Source organism: Mus caroli, unplaced genomic scaffold (assembly GCF_978045245.1).
Source record: "Mus caroli unplaced genomic scaffold, Mus_caroli_1 scaffold_5, whole genome shotgun sequence".
Lineage (NCBI taxonomy): Eukaryota > Metazoa > Chordata > Mammalia > Rodentia > Muridae > Mus > Mus caroli.
This window is the reverse complement of record NW_028227260.1, coordinates 117028614-117049245: the sequence shown is the minus strand read 5'-3', so window position 1 is coordinate 117049245 and position 20632 is coordinate 117028614. Positions and strand designations below refer to the sequence as shown.

The window sequence follows — 20632 nt, the reverse complement described above, 5'->3', positions numbered from 1 at the left end:
CTTCAGTTTTAAATAGCTTTTCCTTATCTATTTATTTACCTGATGGTTGTTTGGTTGATACAGGGTTCCACTATCTAGCACTAATTTGCCTGAAAGTTGCTATTTAGACCACACTTTGAATTTGTCTTGATCCTCCTCTTTCAGGTTCCCCAGTGCTGCAATTATAGGCTCACGTGGCATAAAACCTTGTGGGTATTTTTTATCTGAAAAAGAAAAGCACTAAACTTTTAAGATTAAGGGATCATAGCCGGGCGTGGTGGCGCACGTCTTTAATCCCAGCACTTGGGAGGCAGAGGCAGGCAGATTTCTGAGTTCGAGGCCAGCCTAGTGTACAGAGTGGGTTCCAGGACAGCCAAGGCTACATAGAGAAACTCCGTCTCAAAAATACAAAACAAACAAAAAGATTAAGGGATCATATATACTTAAGATCTTTATGGTATTTTTATCTGAAAAAGAATCACTAAATTTTTAAGATCAAATGATCACATCTACTTAAAATCTGGATGATTCCCACATCTCTAATCCTAAACGGGCAGCTGCTTTGCATGCTGGGAGTTGTAGTCCAGAAACGAGTCGTTTCTAGACAAGATGGCGGAGTTGCTAATGACGCGCTAAGGGGCGGGCCCCGAGGGAATCTGGGCCGCTAGGGGATTGGGCAGCATGGGGACTTCGGCAGGCGGGAAGTAAAGGTCAGGTATTAAAACCTTAACCCCGAATGAAACCGAGGGCCTTGAACTCTCGCGAGATCTCCGGGAGCCCAATGGAACGCAGGGCTCTGCTTATCACTAGGGCTATTTGTTAGGGGCGGAGCTCCTGAGGTCTCTCCCGGAGAGTCGTAGGTGCCCGGCGTAACGGCTTTGCAGCTGTGCCACCGCTCTAAAGAGCGTAACCGTGGCCATGAAGGAAGAAAAAGATCAAAGGCCTAAGGAGAAACGAGTGACCCTGTTTACGCCGCAGGGCGCCACAGGCGGCTGTATAGGCGCTACTGCTGAAGGCGCCAAAGGGGACGATAGGCAGGATCGCAACAGGGACAAGAAAGAAGCTTTGAGCAAGGTGCCTATCGGGTGGTGGCACAAGAGGGCGGGACATGTCCACGGACTGGGGAGCATGGCTGGGAATGGGGCTGCTCTCTTCCTCTCCCGGGTAACTCTTCTGTTTCTAACTGAATGGAAATTGCTTCGCACTGTCTCACGCACTGGTGGAAATGGGATTAGCAGGTTCTGGTAAAGCCCCCGAAATGGGGGGTTGGAGGGTGGGGGTGAGAGAAAGGGAGGATTCCCAGATGAGAAAAGGTTAGTTCAGAGCTGCGACGATGGGATGGTTATGGGAGAGGAGAGCAGCAGGAAAGATAGGGGAACTTTAATTGGCTTGAATTGCTAAATAGACCTTGCGACACCAAGGGTTAGGGGTGCGAGTAATTGTGAAGTACGTGTTAATGCAATCGAGTTGGGGGAGCACATTAAGAGGATTGATGACCAACCTGGAGGTGCAGACAGATGGAGGGCAATGGGTAAAGGTTTTATGTGGTACACAGAATGGGGAAGGGAGTTCATTTAGCGCATGTTAGACCTGTGAGAGAGACAATGTCGCGACACCGACAAAAGACCAGAATTCGTTCAAAATGGGTTTTAAACTCCATTTAAGAACAGAACCTGGGATTTTCCTTGCCCCAGACAGTTGTCACTTCCAGGAGTTTGTATAAACCCGCGTTATCCATACCTTTGAATAATTCATAGCATTGGATTGCAGGAGACTATGTTCGGTGTTTTTGTAAGTGTCTGTGTTTTAGAGCCGATTATCAGAAGCCATGATTCTGGTATGCCAGAAAGTTGGTTGCTATGTACTGATTTTCCTTTCCTCGTTCATTTCCTAAGGTGGTAATTCGAAGATTACCTCCCACTTTGACCAAGGAACAGCTTCAGGAACATCTTCAACCTATGCCTGAGCACGATTATTTTGAGTTTTTTTCTAATGATACTAGGTAAAAAAAAATTAATATTTTACCCTCCTTTTCGCTTTTATAGTTAGTGTCTTTAATGTGTACGTGTTTGCAATTCAGTCAGACACCTGCAACCATAGTCACATAATTGCTTTCCATCTCTACAGCCTTTATCCTCATATGTATGCCAGAGCATATATCAACTTTAAAAACCAAGAAGACATTCTTTTATTCAGGGACCGGTTTGATGGCTATGTATTCCTTGACAATAAGGGTGAGTATAAGATTTAGGAGAGTTTTTCATGGTTACATTGAACAGAGTGTGTGCTGCCTCTTGCAGTCCGTGCCTGTAATCAGAGCAAAGGATGCAGAAGCAGGAGGGTGACTCCAAGTTTGAGGTCAGTCTGGGCTGCATAGAATGACCACTGAGAGAAGAAAAGAGAGAGGGTTGAGGAGAGGGAGGAAGGGGTGTGGAGAGCAATATACAATGTTTTCTCCATGTCTGTGTGGGTTAAACTTAAACTCTTTTAAGATAAAATGTGCGACATTGAAAGAATTTTTATAACCCTGAGATAGTTTTCTTAACTTAAGATTTCTTTACTTTGATCCAGTGCATATAATTACCACTGATTTCTCCTGTTGTGATACTTTACACTTGTTTCAAATGTCACCTTCCTGCCTCAAAGATGCTAATTAGTATTATCCTTTATGTTGGTAGTCCTCAGAATACTGTTTACCTTTCTCACAAAGCTGCTGATAACTAAAGCCTCAAATTGCATCTCCCAGGCTGGCGATGTAATGCAGTGGTTGATGATATGTGAGACCTTGGGTTCAATTCTCAGCATCAGCCAATAACAGGAACACACCACAGTGTCCTGGGATCCAAGCTATACGATGTATAACACTAACATATTTGGGAATGAACTCCTGGCTCACTTTCTGCTTGCTGTCTGGGGTTTGCAGGGTTTAGCCAGGATGTACCCACGTTGCCTTTTGCCACCTTTCATTTGGTTTTAGACTCATGGACAAGTGATGTGGGGTTACCTGTCTGTTTTCATTTCCTCAATTACTTCAAGTTTGCAAATAGTAAATCCTTGTTGTGGATATGCCTGATAACAAGTTGAAGGCTCGACAACTGTGTTTGTCCAATGTGTGTACACTTGGGGTCAAATAAGGTTCTCTCACCGAGCCAACTTTTACTCTTTGCTGCATTGTAACTGGTGCCTAACACATGTGCCTAATTATCCCATTTCCCAAACTGTCTTACTTTTTCCTGACCAGCCTTTTTTTGTTTTGGTTTTTTGTTTTCTTCCAGACAGGGTTTCTCTGTATAGCCCTGGCTGGCCTGGAACTAACTCTGTAGACCAGGCTGGCCTCGAACTCAGAAATTCGCCTGCCTCTGCCTCCCAAGTGCTGGGATTAAAGGCGTGCGCCACCATGCCCAGCTATGACCAGCCTTTTTATTCTAGTAGATAACAATGAATTCTCATTTAGCTTCTATTGACTTATTATCTTCTTAATCAGTTTTATTACATGCATGTGTTTATTTTGTATGTCTTTAGGCTATGGAACACATGGTCTCCCTTCCACCATGAGGGTCTTGGGAATTGAACTCAGATCATCAACCTTGGTGGCAAGTGCCGTTACATACTGAGTCCTCTCACCAACCTGCTGTGGATTTTTTTTCTTTTTACAGTTTCATTTATTGTGCTTGTTTTTAAAAGTATTTTATGTGTATGGGTGTTGCCCGTATGTATGTCTGTGCATCACATTCATGCCTAGTGCCTACAGAGGCCAGACAAGGGGATCAGATAACTTGGACTGGAGAGTTACAGATGATTGTGAGATGCCGTGTAGGTGGGTGCTGGGAATTGACCCTAGATCTAAGAGGAGGAAGTATTCTTAATCATTGAGCCGTCACTCCAGCACCTAAAATGGAGTGTTTTTTTTTTCTAAGATTTGTAGTGTCTGCCTTTCTTTCTTTCTTTCTTTTTTCTTTTTCTTTTTTTTTTTTTGAGGATAATCTCTTTTTTTTAATTTATTTATATGTAAGTACACTGTAGCTGTCTTCAGACACTCCAGAAGAGGGAGTCAGATCTCGTTACGGGTGGTTGTGAGCCACCATGTGGTTGCTGGGATTTGAACCCCGGACCTTCGGAAGAGTAGTCGGGTGCTCTTACCCACTGAGCCATCTCACCAGCCCCGAGGATTATCTTATACTTTTGCAGACAACCAGTGTCTTTTGCAGGGGGCTCTGTTTTTCTATTTCTGTATTACGTCAGCTTAATTGCCATAAACTTGCACACAGCCACTACACTACGGACTAGACATCGGGACTCTCACATACTAGGCCATATCTCTACCAGTGAGCTATATCCCAAACTTGAAACTAACTCTTTTGAAAAAGATGATTTAAATTGATAGTTATGAAACAGAAATTCCAAGCTCACCCTGGTCGTCATAGCCCTCCATTGCCTTGCCTTGGTTCTGGGCTTCTTTGCTTGTTTCCCCAGTCTCTCTCCCACAGTTTCACCGTCCTTTCACCAGGGTTTATCTGTTCTACTCCTCAAATATGTAGTAGTTACTCAATCTGATTCTGCATTTACTAGGATTTTCATAACCTTGTTTCCTTCGTGATTTGGGGTTGTAGCCTAGGCTAGCTTTGAATTTCTCATCCTCTTGCCTTCATCTCCTGAGTACAAGGCTTGCAAGTGCGTGCCACCCAACCCAACTCCAGTTCTTACTTTATTCTAGTTAATGTTCATATGCCACTGAAGACAAGATAGTATTTTGTACCTTGTATGACATTGTTTGGTGGGAATGATAGATTATCATCTTTTTTAGCAGTCAGTTTTTCATTGAAATATAATTTGTACATCATAGAATTCACCATCTGTAAGTGCAAACTTAATGGGGTTAGTATATTCGCAAACTTCTACAACCATCACTACTAATTCTGGAGTGTTTCATCATCCCCAGCGACACCTGTATCTGTTAGCACTTTTCTCCTCCTCCCCCTTCAGCCCTGGCAGCCACACTGATCTATTTTGTGTCTGTGGATTTTCCTAGTCTGGGCATTTCGTATCAACAGAATCATACTATATGTGCAATCTGTAGTTCTTTTGGGTTTTTTTTTTCCTTTGTTTTGACTTTTTGAAACAAATTCTCTATGTAGACCAGGCTGGCCTTGAACTTGTGTCAATCTTTCTGTCTCTGTTTTCTGAGTGCTATGCAATGTGATAACTTGATTATGCATATACTGTGAAATGATTGATACAATGATGTTAATTACATCTGTCAAACTCACATTGGTACTTCATTCACAATAATAGCTTTATGAAGATGTTATTTACACATCATAAGACCCAGTTTTGTTTAAAGATAGGGTTTCTTTTTGTGATCTTGGCAGTCCTGGAATTCGTTCTGGGCACCAGGCTGGCCTTCAACTTGGAGATCTTCCTGCTTCTGTCTCCTAAGTTCTAGGACCAGAGGAATTCACAACCACGGCCCAGCAAAACCTACCCCTTTAAAGCATACAATTCATTGTTTTTTTTTTCATATATTCACAGAGTTATATAATCATCACCACAATCTAATTTTAGACTGGATTGTCATCCCAATGAGATACACCATACTCATTAGTTGTCATCCCTACAACTAACTCTAAACCATTAATATCTCCTGGATCCCTAGACAGGGTCTCACTCTATCCAACGCTGACCTCAAACTAATGATCGTCTTCCTTATTAGTACTCGGATGACCAGCATGTGCCTCTATACAGAGCTGCCGTCTCTAGATCTACTATGTCTAGCTGTGAATTACATGCTTGTAACTCCAGAGTTTGGAGGGTCAGGAGTGTAAGTCAGTTTAGCTACCTAGCAAGTTTGAGGCTGGCTGTGGCTAGCTACATAAAGTGTCCTACTTCCCAAAATAGCTTTTTTTAAGGTTTGCTTCTTTAAGAGCTCTCTGATGTTTAAGATTATGTAGGATTTTTGAGACAGGAGCTTTCTAGGCAACCCAGGCTGGCCTTGAAGTCATGGCCCTCTTGCTTTCACCTACCAGTGCTAGCATTATCAACAAGAAGTCACTATTCTAAGTTCTAATATATAAATTAATGAATATTGAAGAATGTATTTTCACATATCAAAACATGACACTTTAGAAGTTGAATTTCAGGAAACATTGATTTCTCTGCTTTATCTTTTATTTATCTGTTGCTATTGTTGATTGAGATAGGATCTTGGTGTGCTGACCTGAAATTCTTGGGCTTAAGTAATAGTCCTGCTTCAGTCTTCCTGGTAGTTGAGACTGTAGGTACATACTACACGCCCCCCAAGTCTGCTGTCATACTTTTTGTTTGTTTTTTTTAGAGACAGGGTTTCTCTGTGTAGCCCTGGCTATTCTGGAATTCACTCTGTAGACCAGGCTGGTCTTGAATTCAGAAATCCGCCTGCCTCTGCTTCCCAAGTGCTGGGATTAAAGGTGTGTACCATCACTGCCCGGCTGCTGTTTTATGTTTGATTATGTTATCAGTGTTAATTCTATAGTTATGTTAAATCTAGTAAGGGTGTTGGCCTTTGGGAGACTATTCAAATGACTGCCATCAAAGTAGGTCTAAAAAACTAATACATTGATTTGTGCATACATCTTTTTTGACGTCTTCATTGTTAAAGCAAGGATGGCATTTTTTTTTTTCTTAAACAGGTCAAGAATATCATGCTATAGTAGAATTTGCACCATTTCAAAAAGCTGCAAAAAAGAAGATTAAGAAAAGAGATACAAAAGTTGGGACTATCGAGGATGGTACAGTATAGCTCCGGTTATATACTACTTCCTGTTGTTGGCTTTTAGCTATTTACTTTAGTTTTTAGTTCTTTTGCATGGTGCCCTGGTGAGGTAGACTCCAGTATGTTAAATTAGAAAGCGCACAAATAAAGTTAATGAGAAATCGTATGCCTATGGAAGCTGCACTGAATTGTTAGAGTAGGGGTGGGGTCTCCAGTGTTTCTGTTCGCTTTGGCTAGTGGCATTTCATTCCTCCGCCACCGAACAGTCATAACCACTGAACAATAAATCATTCTGAGTCTGCTAACCAGAAAATGGTAAGAAAGGGCTGCTGAGATGGCTCCGCGGTTAAGAGCACTGACTGCTCTTCTGAAGGTCCTGAGTTCAATTCCCAGCAACCACATGGTGGCTCACAGCCATCTATAATGGGATCTGATGCCCTCTACTGGCATGGAGGTGTACAAGCAGACAGCACTGATACATTTTTAAAAAACATAATGAAATGTTTGGAAAAGAAAATGGTAAGAAAAATCTGTTTTTAAAGACTAATAAGTGCTCCTTGCAGCCTCCTATGGTTGCTGTGATTGGACTTTCAGTTTTCTAAAACAAGGTTTGACCTGTAGTAGATTCTTGTACAATTTTATTTTGAGATTTGTTTTTATTTTATGTATATGAGTAATTTGCCTGCATGTATGTGTGCATACCACTTGTGTGCCTGGTGACAGGAGAGACCAGAAGAGGACATTAGGTTCCTTGGAACTGGAATTATAGGCAAGTAGGAGCCACTATGTAGGTGCTAAGTATTAAACCCAGGTCCAAAAGCAGTCAGTACTCTTTAACTAATGAGCCATCTCTCTAGCCCCTAAAATCTTTGAGAATGTGCTGTATATAGTGGGGGTGGGAGGAAAGGTGTAATTGTAGAGTTCAGAGGACAGCGTGTGGGACTTGGTTCTTCCCTTATACTGTTTGGGTCCTGGGGACGGGACTCGGGTCATCAGGTTTGGCAGTAAATGTCTGGACCATCTAAGCCATCTTGAAACACCCCCACCCACCCCAAGAAAAAAACCTTATCCCCAAGTAACTTCATGTAAAGCAACTAAAATTGCCAGTCTGATCTCCTAGGCTTTGAATGTGTAGTTAACAATACATGTAATTCTTAGGCTAAACAGAAATATAAGAATGGAAAACTGAAATAATTTCCATCTAAGGCAAAACTAATTCCAGGTGTTGTGATTTTGGTAGCATTATATTGAATATCTGTTGTATGTATTAGACAAGGATTTAGCTTCAGTAATTTTAAATTTTATTTCTTATGTGTGTGGGCGTTTGCCCGCTCATGTATCTATGCACCACATGCATAGGTAGTGCCCTTAGAAGGGGTGCTTCATCCCTTAAAACTGAAGAGAGAGAATATAGTGAGGCACCGATGCGTTCCGGGACTTGAACCTGGGCCATCTGAGAGTGCAGCTACTGTTCTTAACCACTCAGCCATCTGTCCAGCCAATATTTTTTATGTCAGATTGAACTTTTAGAACCACCTTGTTGTGGGCTGGTGAGATGGCTCAGTTGGCAAGAGCACCCGACTGCTCTTCCAAAGGTCCAGAGTTCAAATCCCAGCAACCACATGATGGCTCACAACCATCCGTAACGAGATCTGACTCCCTCTTCTGGAGTGTCTGAAGACAGCTACAGTGTACTTACATATAATCAATAAATAAATCTTTAAAAAAAAAAAAAAAAAAGAACCACCTTGTTGAATTTCTGTCATTTGTTACTATGATAGGTACTTTATAAAACAGTGACGACTCAATAGCACAGCTCTTTTTTGATGATATTAAGCTTTTCAATGTGGAAGCTCAAACAAAATAATAACTCGGGTGTATTTATTTCCCTTTCTTAGGACAGAGGTATCTAGGAATGAACTCCAGGAATCAGCATACTCTCCAAAGCCATGTCTAGGACTTGCCCTCCCTCCAATTTCTCATTTTGGAGCACCTTGCTTTCCTGTGTTGACTTTTTCTAGAGTGGGTTATGCCCATGCACATATTGCTTACATGCTGTTAACTAAGACTCTATAGCCGGGCAGTGGTGGCACACGCCTTTAATCCCAGCACTTGGGAGGCAGAGACAGGCGAGTTTCTTAGTTCGAGGCCAGCCTGGTCTACAAAGTGAGTTCCAGGACAGCCAGGACTATACAGAGAAACCCTGTCTCAAAAAAAAAAAAAAAAAAAGAGTATATAATTCCCGTTTCTCCTATAAGTGTGGCTCTTGATTTGTAGAAGCCTTACTTTTTATCTCCTGAGACTCTGGGGGCTCAAAACTAACACCTCACCCAGGCCAACTAAGTGATCTCCACCTGAGCTGCAAGCCCAGGCCTGGGGCAGTATTCCCCCTCTTGTCAGTGTGCTCAATTTTTTAATCTTCCATATAGTAGAAGAAATGCCATACGTGTAAGATAAATATTTAGCCTAGCTAACATTTCCTTTTTGTTGCTTAAAGTCTGTTTTTTGGTTCCTTAAATATTTATTTAGATCCAGAATACAGAAAATTTTTGGAGAGTTATGCCACAGACAATGAGAAAATGACATCTACTCCAGAGACATTGCTGGAGGAAATTGAAGCTAAAAATCGAGAATTAATAGGTAAGTAGGAAAAGGATTTTGGCCAATGGCTTTTCAGTCCGACTACCTAAGTCTTGTCTCCGCCTGCATGATTTGGCAGCTATGTGATCCTGCAATCATTCCCTTCCCTGAAACTGCTTCTATTTGAATGCATACAGTAAACACCTGCCTCACAGGGTTGGGCCACTGCATTCATGAGACGAGATTCTAGTGGCTTCCTTAGTGTTATACAGCTGTGGTAATAAGTATGCCAAGCTTAAAGCTTGTTACAGAATTCCTAGCCAGTGGTAAGTCTTTGAAGAACAATTGGTGTCTCCTAGCAGTAGGTTCTTATTCCTAAAACTTGATCTGGAAATCTAACAGCTGAAGTTCATTACTATAAAATTGAAAATCTGAGAAATTTTAGCTCAGATGTTTGTTTTAACCAATTGTAACTAGTGACATAGAGTTTGACCCAGGATTTCCACCCCTAGGAATTTATCCCATAAATTTGTTCTATAATCCTAGCTACTCAAGAGGATGGAGAGTTTAGGCCTGCCTGGGTTACAGTTTGCTCATGGCCAGCTGGACAATTTAGTGAGTAAAAAAACCAAACCAAGGGCTGGTGAGATGGCTCAGTGGGTAAGAACACTCGACTGCTCTTCTGAAGATCTGGAGTTCAAATCCCAGCAACCACATGGTGGCTCACAACCACCCGTAATGAGATCTGATACCCTCTTCTGGTGTGTCTGAAGACAGCTACAGTGTACTTACATATAATAAATAAATAAATAAATAAATCTTAAAAAAAAAACCAAACCAAGCCAAAAGATTGTAATGGCGGCATACCCTTGTAATTCGAACACTTAGGGGATAGAAGCAGAAAGATCAGAGGTTAAAACCATCTTCGGTTACATTGACTAGACCAGCCTGAGCTATATTAGACCCTATTTCTAAATAAATAAATGAAAGAAAGAAAGTTTTAAAAAAGTTGTGTTAAAAATGATGCCATCAAGGTTAATATCATTCAGCATGTTCAGCATGTTGAAAAATGAACTTAAATACATTTCTTTTTTAAAACTCAGTTTTGTTTTGTTTGTGTTTATTGTTTTTTTTTATTTTTTAATTTTTTTAGATTTATTTATTTATTTATTATATGTAAGTACACTGTAGCTGTCTTCAGACACTCCAGAAGAGGGCGCCAGATCTCATTATGGATGGTTGTGAGCCACCACGTGGTTGCTGGAAACTTCGGACCTTTGGAAGAGCAGTCGGGTGCTCTTACCCACTGAGCCATCTCACAGCCCGTGTTTATTGTTTTGAGATAGGGTTTATCTGTGTTGCCTTGGCTGTCCTGGAACTCAGTATGTAGTCTAGGCTGGCCTCAGAACTCACAGAGAGATCTGCCTGCCTTTGTCTCCCTAGTGTACCACCATGTTTGACCCATTGTTACTGTTCTCATGGTGTTTCCCTGTGCAGGAGGAGGGTATATGCCCACGAGTGCTGATGCCTGAGGAGGCCAGAGGCTTCCGATTGTTTAGAGCTCCAGTAACTGGGATTTCTATTAATGAATGTGCAGAATGAGCTCATTTCTGATCGCTTCCTTAGACTACATTCCCAGAGTTAGAATGAGGACATCAGAATGATGGGGTGTTTGTATTGTAGCCCAAGCCTGTCCCCTCAGGTTCTGTCCAGTTGAACAAAACATCTGCTCCTGTAGGATAAGAATGCACTTACTTAGCCGGGCGTGGTGGCGCACGCCTTTAATCCCAGCACTCGGGAGGCAGAGGCAGGCGGATTTCTGAGTTCGAGGCCAGCCTGGTCTACAAAGTGAGTGCCAGGACAGCCAGGGCTACACAGAGAAACCCTGTCTCGAAAAACCAAAAAAAAAAAAAAAAGAATGCACTTACTTATGTCTTACCAATAAGAAACGACTCGTAAAAACGTTCAGTATTTCAGTGAGAACTGATCTTTTTTCCTTTTCCCTTTCCCCCCCTCTCTCTCCCTCCCTCTCTCCCTCTCTTCCTTTCTTCCTTCTTTCATTTTTTGAGAGGGCCTCATGTAATCCTAGGCTGGACACAAACTGTATAATCATATAACCAAGGATGGCCTCAACTCCTAATCTCCATAGGCATGTGCCAACACACCCAGTTTTATCCACATTTTAAAAATATATTTTAAGCCTCCGTTTTGAAGTAGAATACTATAACACTTGTTGAGTTGATACAGCTGTAGATTTTGTAAGAGATGTACTTCCCCCATCCCGAGTGGGTAAGGGGATGGTGAAATGTGGACTCCTTTCCAGGCTTGATTAATAATCTGCTTATGCTTTATAGCTAAAAGGACAACGCCCCTTTTGAGCTTCCTGAAGAACAAGCAGGTAAGTGCTCGTTTTGGTAGTTGTCTTGGCTCTTTATGAGTTCGCAGTGAATAAACATTCGAAAGCCCTGAAATCCTACAGGAAAATAGCTACCTTCACAAGTTAGCCATTAAACTTCTTTGGCCATGTTATTCATGGCAGTTGTGGGCCTAGGAGTTTACGATTCAGACCTGGAGAGAGCTTTGCCGTCCCAGAGACATTTTGTAGTTCCCTGACAGCCTCAGGGGATATACAAAGGAAATGTAGGGGTAGATTCTGGTCTTGATTCTTGAGAGAATGTGTAGTAAGGATGTTGTAGAAAGAAGGAGAGAATCAGATAGGTTAGCAGGTACCCAAAATGTCTTTGGGGTTAGCTGGGGTTTTGATATGTTTGTAATCAGAAGGGTGTTGTTGTTATCTCTAGAGAATGAGAGAAGAAAAGAGAGAAGAAAGGAGGAGACGGGAAATAGAGAGGAAAAGGCAAAGAGAAGAAGAGAGAAGAAAATGGAAAGAAGAGGAGAAACGAAAAAGAAAAGATATAGAAAAACTAAAGAAGATAGAAAGAATTCCAGAAAGGGAGAAAATAAGGGATGAACCAAAGATTAAGGTATGAAAGTAACAGAAGCTGACTGCATGTCTCTGAAAACTGCATGGATCTGTTTATGCATGAGCCTTGTGTTGTGGCAAATTTTGTTTTGTTTTTGCACTTTGCAGGGGGCAGGGGGGTTGGAAATAGATTTCCTGTCATGCTATAGCATTAAGTTTTAAGCTTAAGATGACTTAGAAGGATTCAATACTTTACCCAATGCTGTCATCCTTCATTGCAGTTTTTTTTGTTTGTTTTTTTTCCTAAATCACTAGTAATGTTTGGTATGTGGGTCTAACTAGTCTAACTAGTCTCTCAGTTCCTGGTAAATGAGGACTTAGGTGTGGCTTGCATGAATTTGGGGGTTTTGTCGGCTTTTCTTTCATAAATGATACATGAAGTTGCCTCATCTGTTTGTTTTCCACTGTCTTCAGGTACACAGGTTTCTGTTACAAGCTGTGAATCAGAAAAATGTAAGGATCAAGTACATGATACAGAGCACCTAGTATCATGTCGTACACTCAGGTCTTAGCTAATAACTGTTGGTGGTGGTGGTAGTGTTACTTGGTAAAGCCCCTACAGATTGACTTGGGGCTTTGTAAAAGCTGAGCTTTTTGACATCTCTCTTTAAAAGGAAACCGAAAACCAGGCATGGTGACTCATCACAGCACAAGGGTTTAGTTTGAAGCTAGCCAGGCTTGCAGTTCCAGATCCTATCTTAATAAAATAGGATAGAATAAAATAGAGGGAACCCTCATGCTCTGTTGGTACCCAGAAGCCCCAGCAATATAGGTTCAGAGGAAAGTCAGGATATATATAGCACCTTCTCATCTTTTTTTATGCCTCCCCGAATTGATTGCCATGGGAGAAGAGTATGGACAGATACCCTGCCTTAAGAGCTTTCTCTTCTCATGTGATTCCTGAGTGGCTTTCTTGCATCTAGAAAGCTATGAGCAGCAGATGCTTACTGCTCCATTGCATATAGGAAGAGGAAATCTTGTAGAGAAAGCTCAGCCTTGCTGCTTCCTTCCCAAGGGCATGGCTTAGGCAGCGAGCATCCCAGAGAAGTGCTTGCAGCTAGATCTTCGGAAAGTCTGAAAGCATCTCACAGATATAATGGCATGGTCGCCTTCTTCTACTTTCTGGAAACACAACAAACAGTTTAAAGGGCTGGGGTTTCCTGAGTCTCTTTTGGGCTCATTGCTGATACAGGGGAACCTTCTACCTCAGTTCCTTCCAGCTTCCGCCATGCCGCAAGCGATTTGACTTGCTAGTCCTCATGAAGAGCAAGACAGAAGGTAGAGTCAGCCATGCTAGAGAGCTTCTCTAATGTTCTTATTAGAGTAATGAACATCTTGGCATCTAATGCAGGGAGATGTTCATTAGAGAAACCTGCACATCTGCCCTCATTTTGCTTTGGGACCTTCATTGTGTCAATTTTGGATTCCCATTGGTAGTTGCTGTGTGTGCTGAAGTAGCTCATGCTTAAGTGTGGTTCCTTTGCATTAAGTTTTAAGCTTTTGCTTTGTGACTTGCATGACGCCTTCTCCCTGAGATGAACCTCTTATGATGCATTTACTATCTATCGCCTCTAGCAGAGGTATCCATGATAACTCTTTATAGCAATGAGGTCAGAAAGAGCGTCATATGTGGCCCTGAATAGACATGAAACTTCAACCTTCTATTATTCTATAAGGCTTTTGGATTTTAAAACTCCAGTGCCAAGTAATTGTTGCTATTTATCTCTAATGATAATGTCATTATACTATCATAAATATGTTGTTCTCAGGCTTCAGGCAGAGTCATTCCTGCAATGGATCTCTCCTTTGGTAATTAAGGTATTTGGCATTCCAAGAATATACACATAAGAAAAAACAAAGTAGCCGGGCGGTGGTGGTGCACACCTTTAATCCCAGCACTTGGGAGGCAGAGGCAGGCGGATTTCTGAGTCCGAGGCCAGCCTGGTCTACAAAGTGAGTTCCTGGACAGCCAGGGCTACACAGAGAAACCCTGTCTTGAAAAACCAAAAAAAAAAAAAAAAAAAAAAGAAGAAGAAAGAAAAGAAAAGAAAAACAAAGTAACAAAAAATACACTGAGTCACTTAAAAGTTTGACCTCTAGCCGGGTATGGTGGTACACACTTTTAACCAGCACTAGGGAGGCAGATGTAGGCAGATTGTAATTTCCTGGCTTTCCTGGGCTACATATTAAGAACCTGTCTCAAAGCCCCTTCAAAAGAGGTTGACTTAAACCCAAAGGAGTCTTGATACCATTGCCACAGGATGCTGAAACTACTTCCTGTGTGAGGAATGGTACATTCACATTGGTAGCTTCCACTTAATAAATCACTCCTGTGCTCACTGGAAATTTGAGACTAATGGCAGAGATAAGGGGTCTTCTACAGTCTAAAGTTAAAATATTTAGTATATTGTGGGGTTTTTGATAGAAACAGAAGGCAGTGCCCCATGTACCAGAATGAAAAATAAACATTTTTTTTCTTTAAAAGTTGCTCAGGAAACCAGAAAAAGGAGATGAAAAAGAACTTGATAAAAGAGACAAAACCAAGAGACTGGACAAAGAAAATCTGAATGAAGAAAGAGCCAGTGGGCACAGTTACACTCTGCCCAGGCGTTCTGATGTCGAACTGAAGGATGAAAAGCCAAAGAGGTCAGTCAGCAGTGAGAGCCGGGTCTTAGCCATCTTTCATTGGTAGCCACTAATGCAGGTGCTGTGTCCTGGACTTGGATGGAATTAAATTATTTGTCATGGCCTACACAACCTGCAATAACACCCAGGAGGCTGAGATAGGAGGATGGGTAGCTTCAAGGTCAGCCTAGACTACATAGCAAGACCTTGTCAAAAAAATGAACTACTGGGCTGGAAAGATGGCTCAGTGGTTAAGAGCACTGACTGATCTTCCTGAGGTCCTGAGTTCAAATCCCAGCAACCACATGGTGGCTCACAACCATCTGAAATGGGATCTGACACCCTCTTCTGGTGTGTCTGAAGACAGCTACAGTGTACTCATATACATAAAATAAGTAAAATAAGTAAATCTTTAAAAAAAAACTCTTATTTTTAAAAAAAAATGACCTGCTTTCTATGGAGTGGAGGGAGGAGGAGGAGCATATGTTTCAGCAGGTGAATGACCTTTGTCTTGTTTTTCCTTTTTAAAGATTTATTTCTATTATTTTCAGTTGTGTGTGTGTGTGTGTGTGTGTGTGTGTGTGTGTGTATCTGTCTGTCTTGGGTGTGCCTATTTGTGCATGTGCCCAAGGAGGCCAACGGTGTCAGATCCTCCTGTAGCTGGAGTTACAGGTGGCAGTGAGCTACCTGATAGGGGTTCTGGGAACCAAATTTGGGTTTTCTGCAAAAGCAATAGACTCTTGACTTATGAGACAGCCCTCCAGCCCTGACTTGTGGTTTTTCTTATTTTCCAAAACAACTCCTACTTTTTCCTCAGCTGTAAAAGTGCACCCTTAATAAGATGGCCAACTTAGAATCACAGTGTTTCCGTATTTGCAATCATAGGATGTGAGAAGGTTTGGCCTTACCATTTTCTGTTCCGTTCTATTTTGTCTTGTCTTGTTTTCCAGACAGACTCTCGGGGCCTGCAGTGCTGGGACTTGAGCCCTGGGCACTTCTCACATCATTAGGCAAAGCACTCTATCAACTGAACGATGTCTCCAGCCCTCTTGTTTTTCACACAGGCTCGATGACGAGGGTGTCAGAGATTACAGAGACAGGGACCGGGAGTATGAGAGAGATCAGGAGCGCATGATCCGAGAAAGAGAGAGGCTGAAGCGGCAAGAAGAAGAGCGCCGGCGGCAGCAGCAGAAAGAACGCTATGAGAAAGAGAAGGCTTTTAAGCGAAAGGAAGAAGAAATGAAGAGAGAGAAAGAGACACTTCGAGATAAAGGAAAGAAGAGTGAGAATACAGAATCAATATGCTCATTAGAAAAAATTGAAAAAAAAGAGGAAGTGGTTAAGAGAGACCGCATAAGGAACAAGGTGCTGCTGGTTTTTTTTATTAAACTTGGTTGTTTTTATGAGGATTTTTCCCCCTATTCTTACAAGGATAATTTAAAGGAATGTGTCCTCTCCCCACCCCTACTAGGTATTGAATCATTGCAAGCTTTCTGCCAGTGAACTTCATCCCCAGTCCCTATTTTGGATTTTCATTTTCTTTTTTTCTAATTTATGTATTTATTTTTTGCATGTGTGCACATGAGTGTGCACAAGTGCATACATGTCCAATGCATGAATGATGGTCAGAGGACAGTTTGTGGGAGCCATTCTCTCCTTCCACCAGGTGGGTTCTAGAGATTGAACCCAGGTTGTCAAGCTTGGGAGCAAGTCCTCTTACCCAATGAACCATCTCATCAGCCCAATGGTAATTTCTTTCTTTCTTTTCTTTTTTGTTTTTCTTTTTTTGTTCTCTCTTTCTTTCTCTCTCTCTAGTTTTTTTTTTTGGTTTTGTTTTTTGTTTTTTAAGACAGGGTTTCTCTGTGTAGCCCTGGCTGTCCTGGAACTCATTATGTAGACCAGGCTGGCCTTGAACTCACAGAGTTCTGCCTGCCTCTGCCTCCTGAATGCTGAGATTAACGGCATCCCCCACCCTGCCCAGCTTCAAAGGTAATTTCTTACTATCCTAATTATTCCTAGTGAGAGTTTCCAGTTGCATCATTAATGTCTTTTTAAATAAGGGCTATGAACAATGTTCATAGTATGTGGTTGAATTCTATTTTGATCTAAGCAATCTTTTTTTTCCCCCTGACATATAATTGTTTGTTGTAGAAACCAGTTTGCCCTATGAATCTTCTCAGATTGTAGATTGGCAAATTATAACTTTTTTATCTCATTGAACATAAATATTCTGTTTCTTTTACAGTTACTACTTAAGCACTAATAGTGTGATAGACAACAGCATAAATGGAACCATAGGTTCAAAACACAGCATTAAAAATGTATAATTAAACAATTTTTAAATGAAAATAATAGTCAAATCTTGAAAAAACAGCTGCTAATATTTTAGGCTATCTGAGCCCTATAGTCTCTGTCACAACAGCTAAATTCTTTAAGGAAATAGACATGGGTAGTATAAAGAAATGAGCTTGGGGTTGAGTGTGTTTCTCAGTAGTTAAAAGTGCTGGCCTAGCTTGCATGGCAGTACACAGCTTTTATCCTAGCACTTGGGAGGCAGATGTAGGAGGATCTCTGTTCGAGGACAACCTGGTCTATTTACTTGAATCCAAGGACAGTCGGGGCTATGTAAAGAGACCCTGTATCAATAACAACAACACTTGGGGCTGGAGAGATGGCTTAGCAGTTAAGGGGTGAATATTTTTATTTTTTCAATTGCTAGTACCCATGTCAGGCAGCTCACAGACATATATAACTCCAGTCACTGTGGGCAACTGCATGTACTTATAGATACACATGCATACTACTTCCCCACACAGTTAAAAAAATAATAAGGAAAAATAATTTTTTTTTTTTAAAAAGGCTAGGCATGGTGTATACCTGTAATCCCAGAACGCAGGGGCAGAAGCAGGTGGGTTTCTGTAAGGCAAGCAGATCTTTTCTTTTTTGCTAGGGATTAAACCCAAACCTAGTTAGGCAAGAATTCTACCACTGAGCTAAATCAAGCCAAACTTAAACATATTTTTGTGTAGTTTTAGATTTTTATAATGAATTTATTGCATGGGACATGGTGGCCCATGTCTGAAGGAGGATTTCAAGTTGGAGGTCAGCCTAGGCTACTTTAAGCCCTATTCTCCCTCTCCCACCACAAAAGGTGATTTACTGGTAGAGAATCATAGGCATGTAGTTGTAGTTTCTGCAGTGACTTACACCCCCCCCCCTTGCCCAGGCCAGTTGTCTAACCCCTGGCTTTGAATGTATTAAACACTCTGTTACTGAGCTACAGCTTGGCCCTTGGTTCTTGTAGTTTCTAAGTTTAAAAAATTAGAGGTAATTAATTCTTAATACCTATAAATTAGGTTATCTTGAGGTAGTTTTAAAATTAGGCGAATACATTATATGCATGTACAAAATTCTCAAAGAATTAATAAAATATTATTTTAAAATTTAGGGGGGCTGGAGAGATGGCTCAGCAGTTAAGAGCAATGACTGCTCTTCCGAAGGTCCTAAGTTCAAATCCCAGCAACCACATGGTGGCTCACAACCACCCGTAATGAGATCTGACACTCTTCTGGTGTGTCTGAAGACAGCTACAGTGTACTTACATATAATAAATAAATCTTTTTTAAAAATTAGGCAATAGACTTCTCAAAACATCACCCTAGGCATGTTAAGTAATTCTTAAATGACTACAGGTTAAGCATAGTGCTAAACACCTTTAATCCCAGCATTCTCAAGAGGCAGAGACAAATGGATCTCTGTGAGCTCAAGGCCAGCCTGGTCTACATGGGAAGTTCCAGGACTGCTAGACTACATTGAGAGATCCTGTCTCAAGTAATGTGGCAGCAGCTAGAGCTGGTGGTGACAGTTTGTAATCCCAGGGAGGCTGAGGTAAGGAGATATTAAGGTCAAGGCCGCCTGAGCAACTTAGTGATAGCTTGTCTCAGGATAAATAGAAAAGGACTGGGAATATGGCTCAGTGGAGCACTAACCTGCCATGCACTAGGCACTTGTTTCAATCTCTCCTGCCAAAAAAAGTTTGCTCTTTTTTTTTTTTTTATGGAGGAGAGAGGAAAAGGGGAAGTTATTATGTAACATATATCCAGGTCTTTGGTCTGGATATATGAGTGCATAATTTAGGGCCCCCATGTTAAAGCAGAATAACAGTGTTATAACATGAATGTGTTTTTTTTTCTTTCAGGATCGTCCAGCCATGCAGCTTTACCAACCAGGAGCTCGAAGCCGAAGCCGACTCTGTCCCGCCGATGACAGCATCAAGCCTGGAGATTCCCCAGTGGACAAAAAGCAGGAAAGTGGTATTAGCCATAGAAAAGAAGGAGGAGAGGAGTGAGAAGTCCAAATGGTCATAGGTGTCCTGACTGTCCAGGCAGCCAAAGAGCACGTATTATGCTATCCAGAAGTGCCTTCAGGGCAAAGGAACAGAGAACAAGAAAAGGGGTCGCTGTGCTGGTGGGATGTACTACAGAGGAGTGTGTCTAAGCAGAATAAGATTGCAGGCTCGGAATCGAAGGACAATTCCATTGTTTTCTGCAGTTTCCACAAGTTAATTTTAATGTCTCAGAAAAAGATGGTAGCAAGGACATTGTAAGTGAAAAATGTCAAATAAGGGCTTAACTTTGTATGACAGCTAAAAAGAGCAGGTTCGAAAATCAACGGGTGTTCTTAATCCTGGCTTGGAGCATCTTCGTTTGAGTGGAGCAGAAACACACTAAGTTTCGTTGGGATCTTAACTATTTTGCATTGTTGGTGTTGACTGTTGACTCTGTAGTGTAGGAGCAATGAGCATGTAATTGTAGCACAAGTAGAGCGGAGGATAGAGCAAATAATGGCTGATGGAAAAGATTTAAATAGTCATGTTACATCTATATCCTGTGTCTGAAGTTTTCATAATTATAGCTTGTTTTACTTCTGTGAATGTAGCATCAAAAAATTCCTTGTAAACATCTTGTTTTTGCCTTTAGCGTTTTTTTCCTATTCCTAGGTAAAATGTAGCCCTTGGTTAGTTACTGACAATCTAGTCTTTGTTTTATCTTAGGTCTGATGATTTGAGTGCATACCCTGTCCAGGACGGAAGCTATACCATTATCTGTTCCTGTTATGGCAGCTTTCAGTCTTAGCTTGTTTTGTAATGCTGTCAATAAATTTCCACTTCATTCCAGTTTGAAGCTGCGTTTATTTATTCAAGTACTGACTCATATGTGGAACTGGGGGTGGAACCAAGGGCCTCAAGCATGTGACGTGTGTATTCTACTACTGAGCTATAACCTCTCCAGCCCCATGCCAAGTGAGGCTGTTAGTTTTAGTAAATTAAATATTTCATTCTGACTTAAGTTCTTGGGAATTTTGAAAGGGGATAAATGATATTAATTTCTGCCTTTAGTAGGTAAGGAGAGGCTTTGACCAAGTAGAGGGTCAGATCACACTTCACTTTTACTGTAAGAACCCAAGTGAAGACGGGTGGAGTGCTTCACACCTGCAGTGCCAGCATGTGGATGGTCTCAGGTCAAAGCAGGAGTAGTGACCTGAGTTTGAAGTCATCCTAGGCTATATAGTAGGCTCTAGGCCAGCCTGAGCTGCAAAGTGGGACTCTGTCTCAAACTATAAAATGGCTGCGTGTCTGCACAACTCTCTTGAGGTTCAGCTTGGCTTCCTGCCAGCCCCACCTAATGGGCATCAGTTGCCCATTACTAATAGGTTAG

The 20632-nt window shown here is 41.5% G+C and overlaps 1 protein-coding gene across 3 annotated transcripts; it reads left to right on the top strand.

The window, feature by feature from the left end:
• Positions 1-778: 778 nt before the first annotated feature.
• Upf3b (UPF3B regulator of nonsense mediated mRNA decay) lies at positions 779-20098 on the top strand. 3 transcript variants are annotated; one of them, XM_085838181.1, is made up of 11 exons: positions 779-1053; positions 1875-1981; positions 2107-2213; positions 6645-6743; positions 9257-9367; positions 11662-11705; positions 12109-12291; positions 12705-12743; positions 14776-14936; positions 15980-16197; positions 19114-20098. In XM_085838181.1, the coding sequence occupies exons 1-11, from the start codon at positions 898-900 to the stop codon at positions 19179-19181; spliced, it is 1293 nt and encodes a 430-aa protein (XP_085694307.1). In that variant the 5' UTR covers positions 779-897; the 3' UTR covers positions 19182-20098. The 3 variants fall into 3 exon arrangements, with proteins under 3 accessions (XP_085694307.1, XP_021008985.1, XP_021008986.1); XM_021153326.3 differs by having other exon boundaries at positions 780-1053; positions 15980-16280; XM_021153327.3 differs by lacking the exon at positions 12705-12743 and having other exon boundaries at positions 780-1053; positions 15980-16280.
• The last annotated feature ends 534 nt before the right edge of the window (positions 20099-20632 follow it).

Excerpts from the sequence above, each read along its gene's own strand:
- Upf3b (XM_021153326.3), top strand. The coding sequence starts at position 898 with ATGAAGGAAGAAAAAGATCAAAGGCCTAAGGAGAAACGAGTGACCCTG. Across the intron at positions 9,368-11,661 it reads TAAAAATCGAGAATTAATAG|CTAAAAGGACAACGCCCCTT; the intron begins GTAAGTAGGAAA and ends TATGCTTTATAG. Across the intron at positions 12,292-12,704 it reads GGGATGAACCAAAGATTAAG|GTACACAGGTTTCTGTTACA; the intron begins GTATGAAAGTAA and ends CACTGTCTTCAG.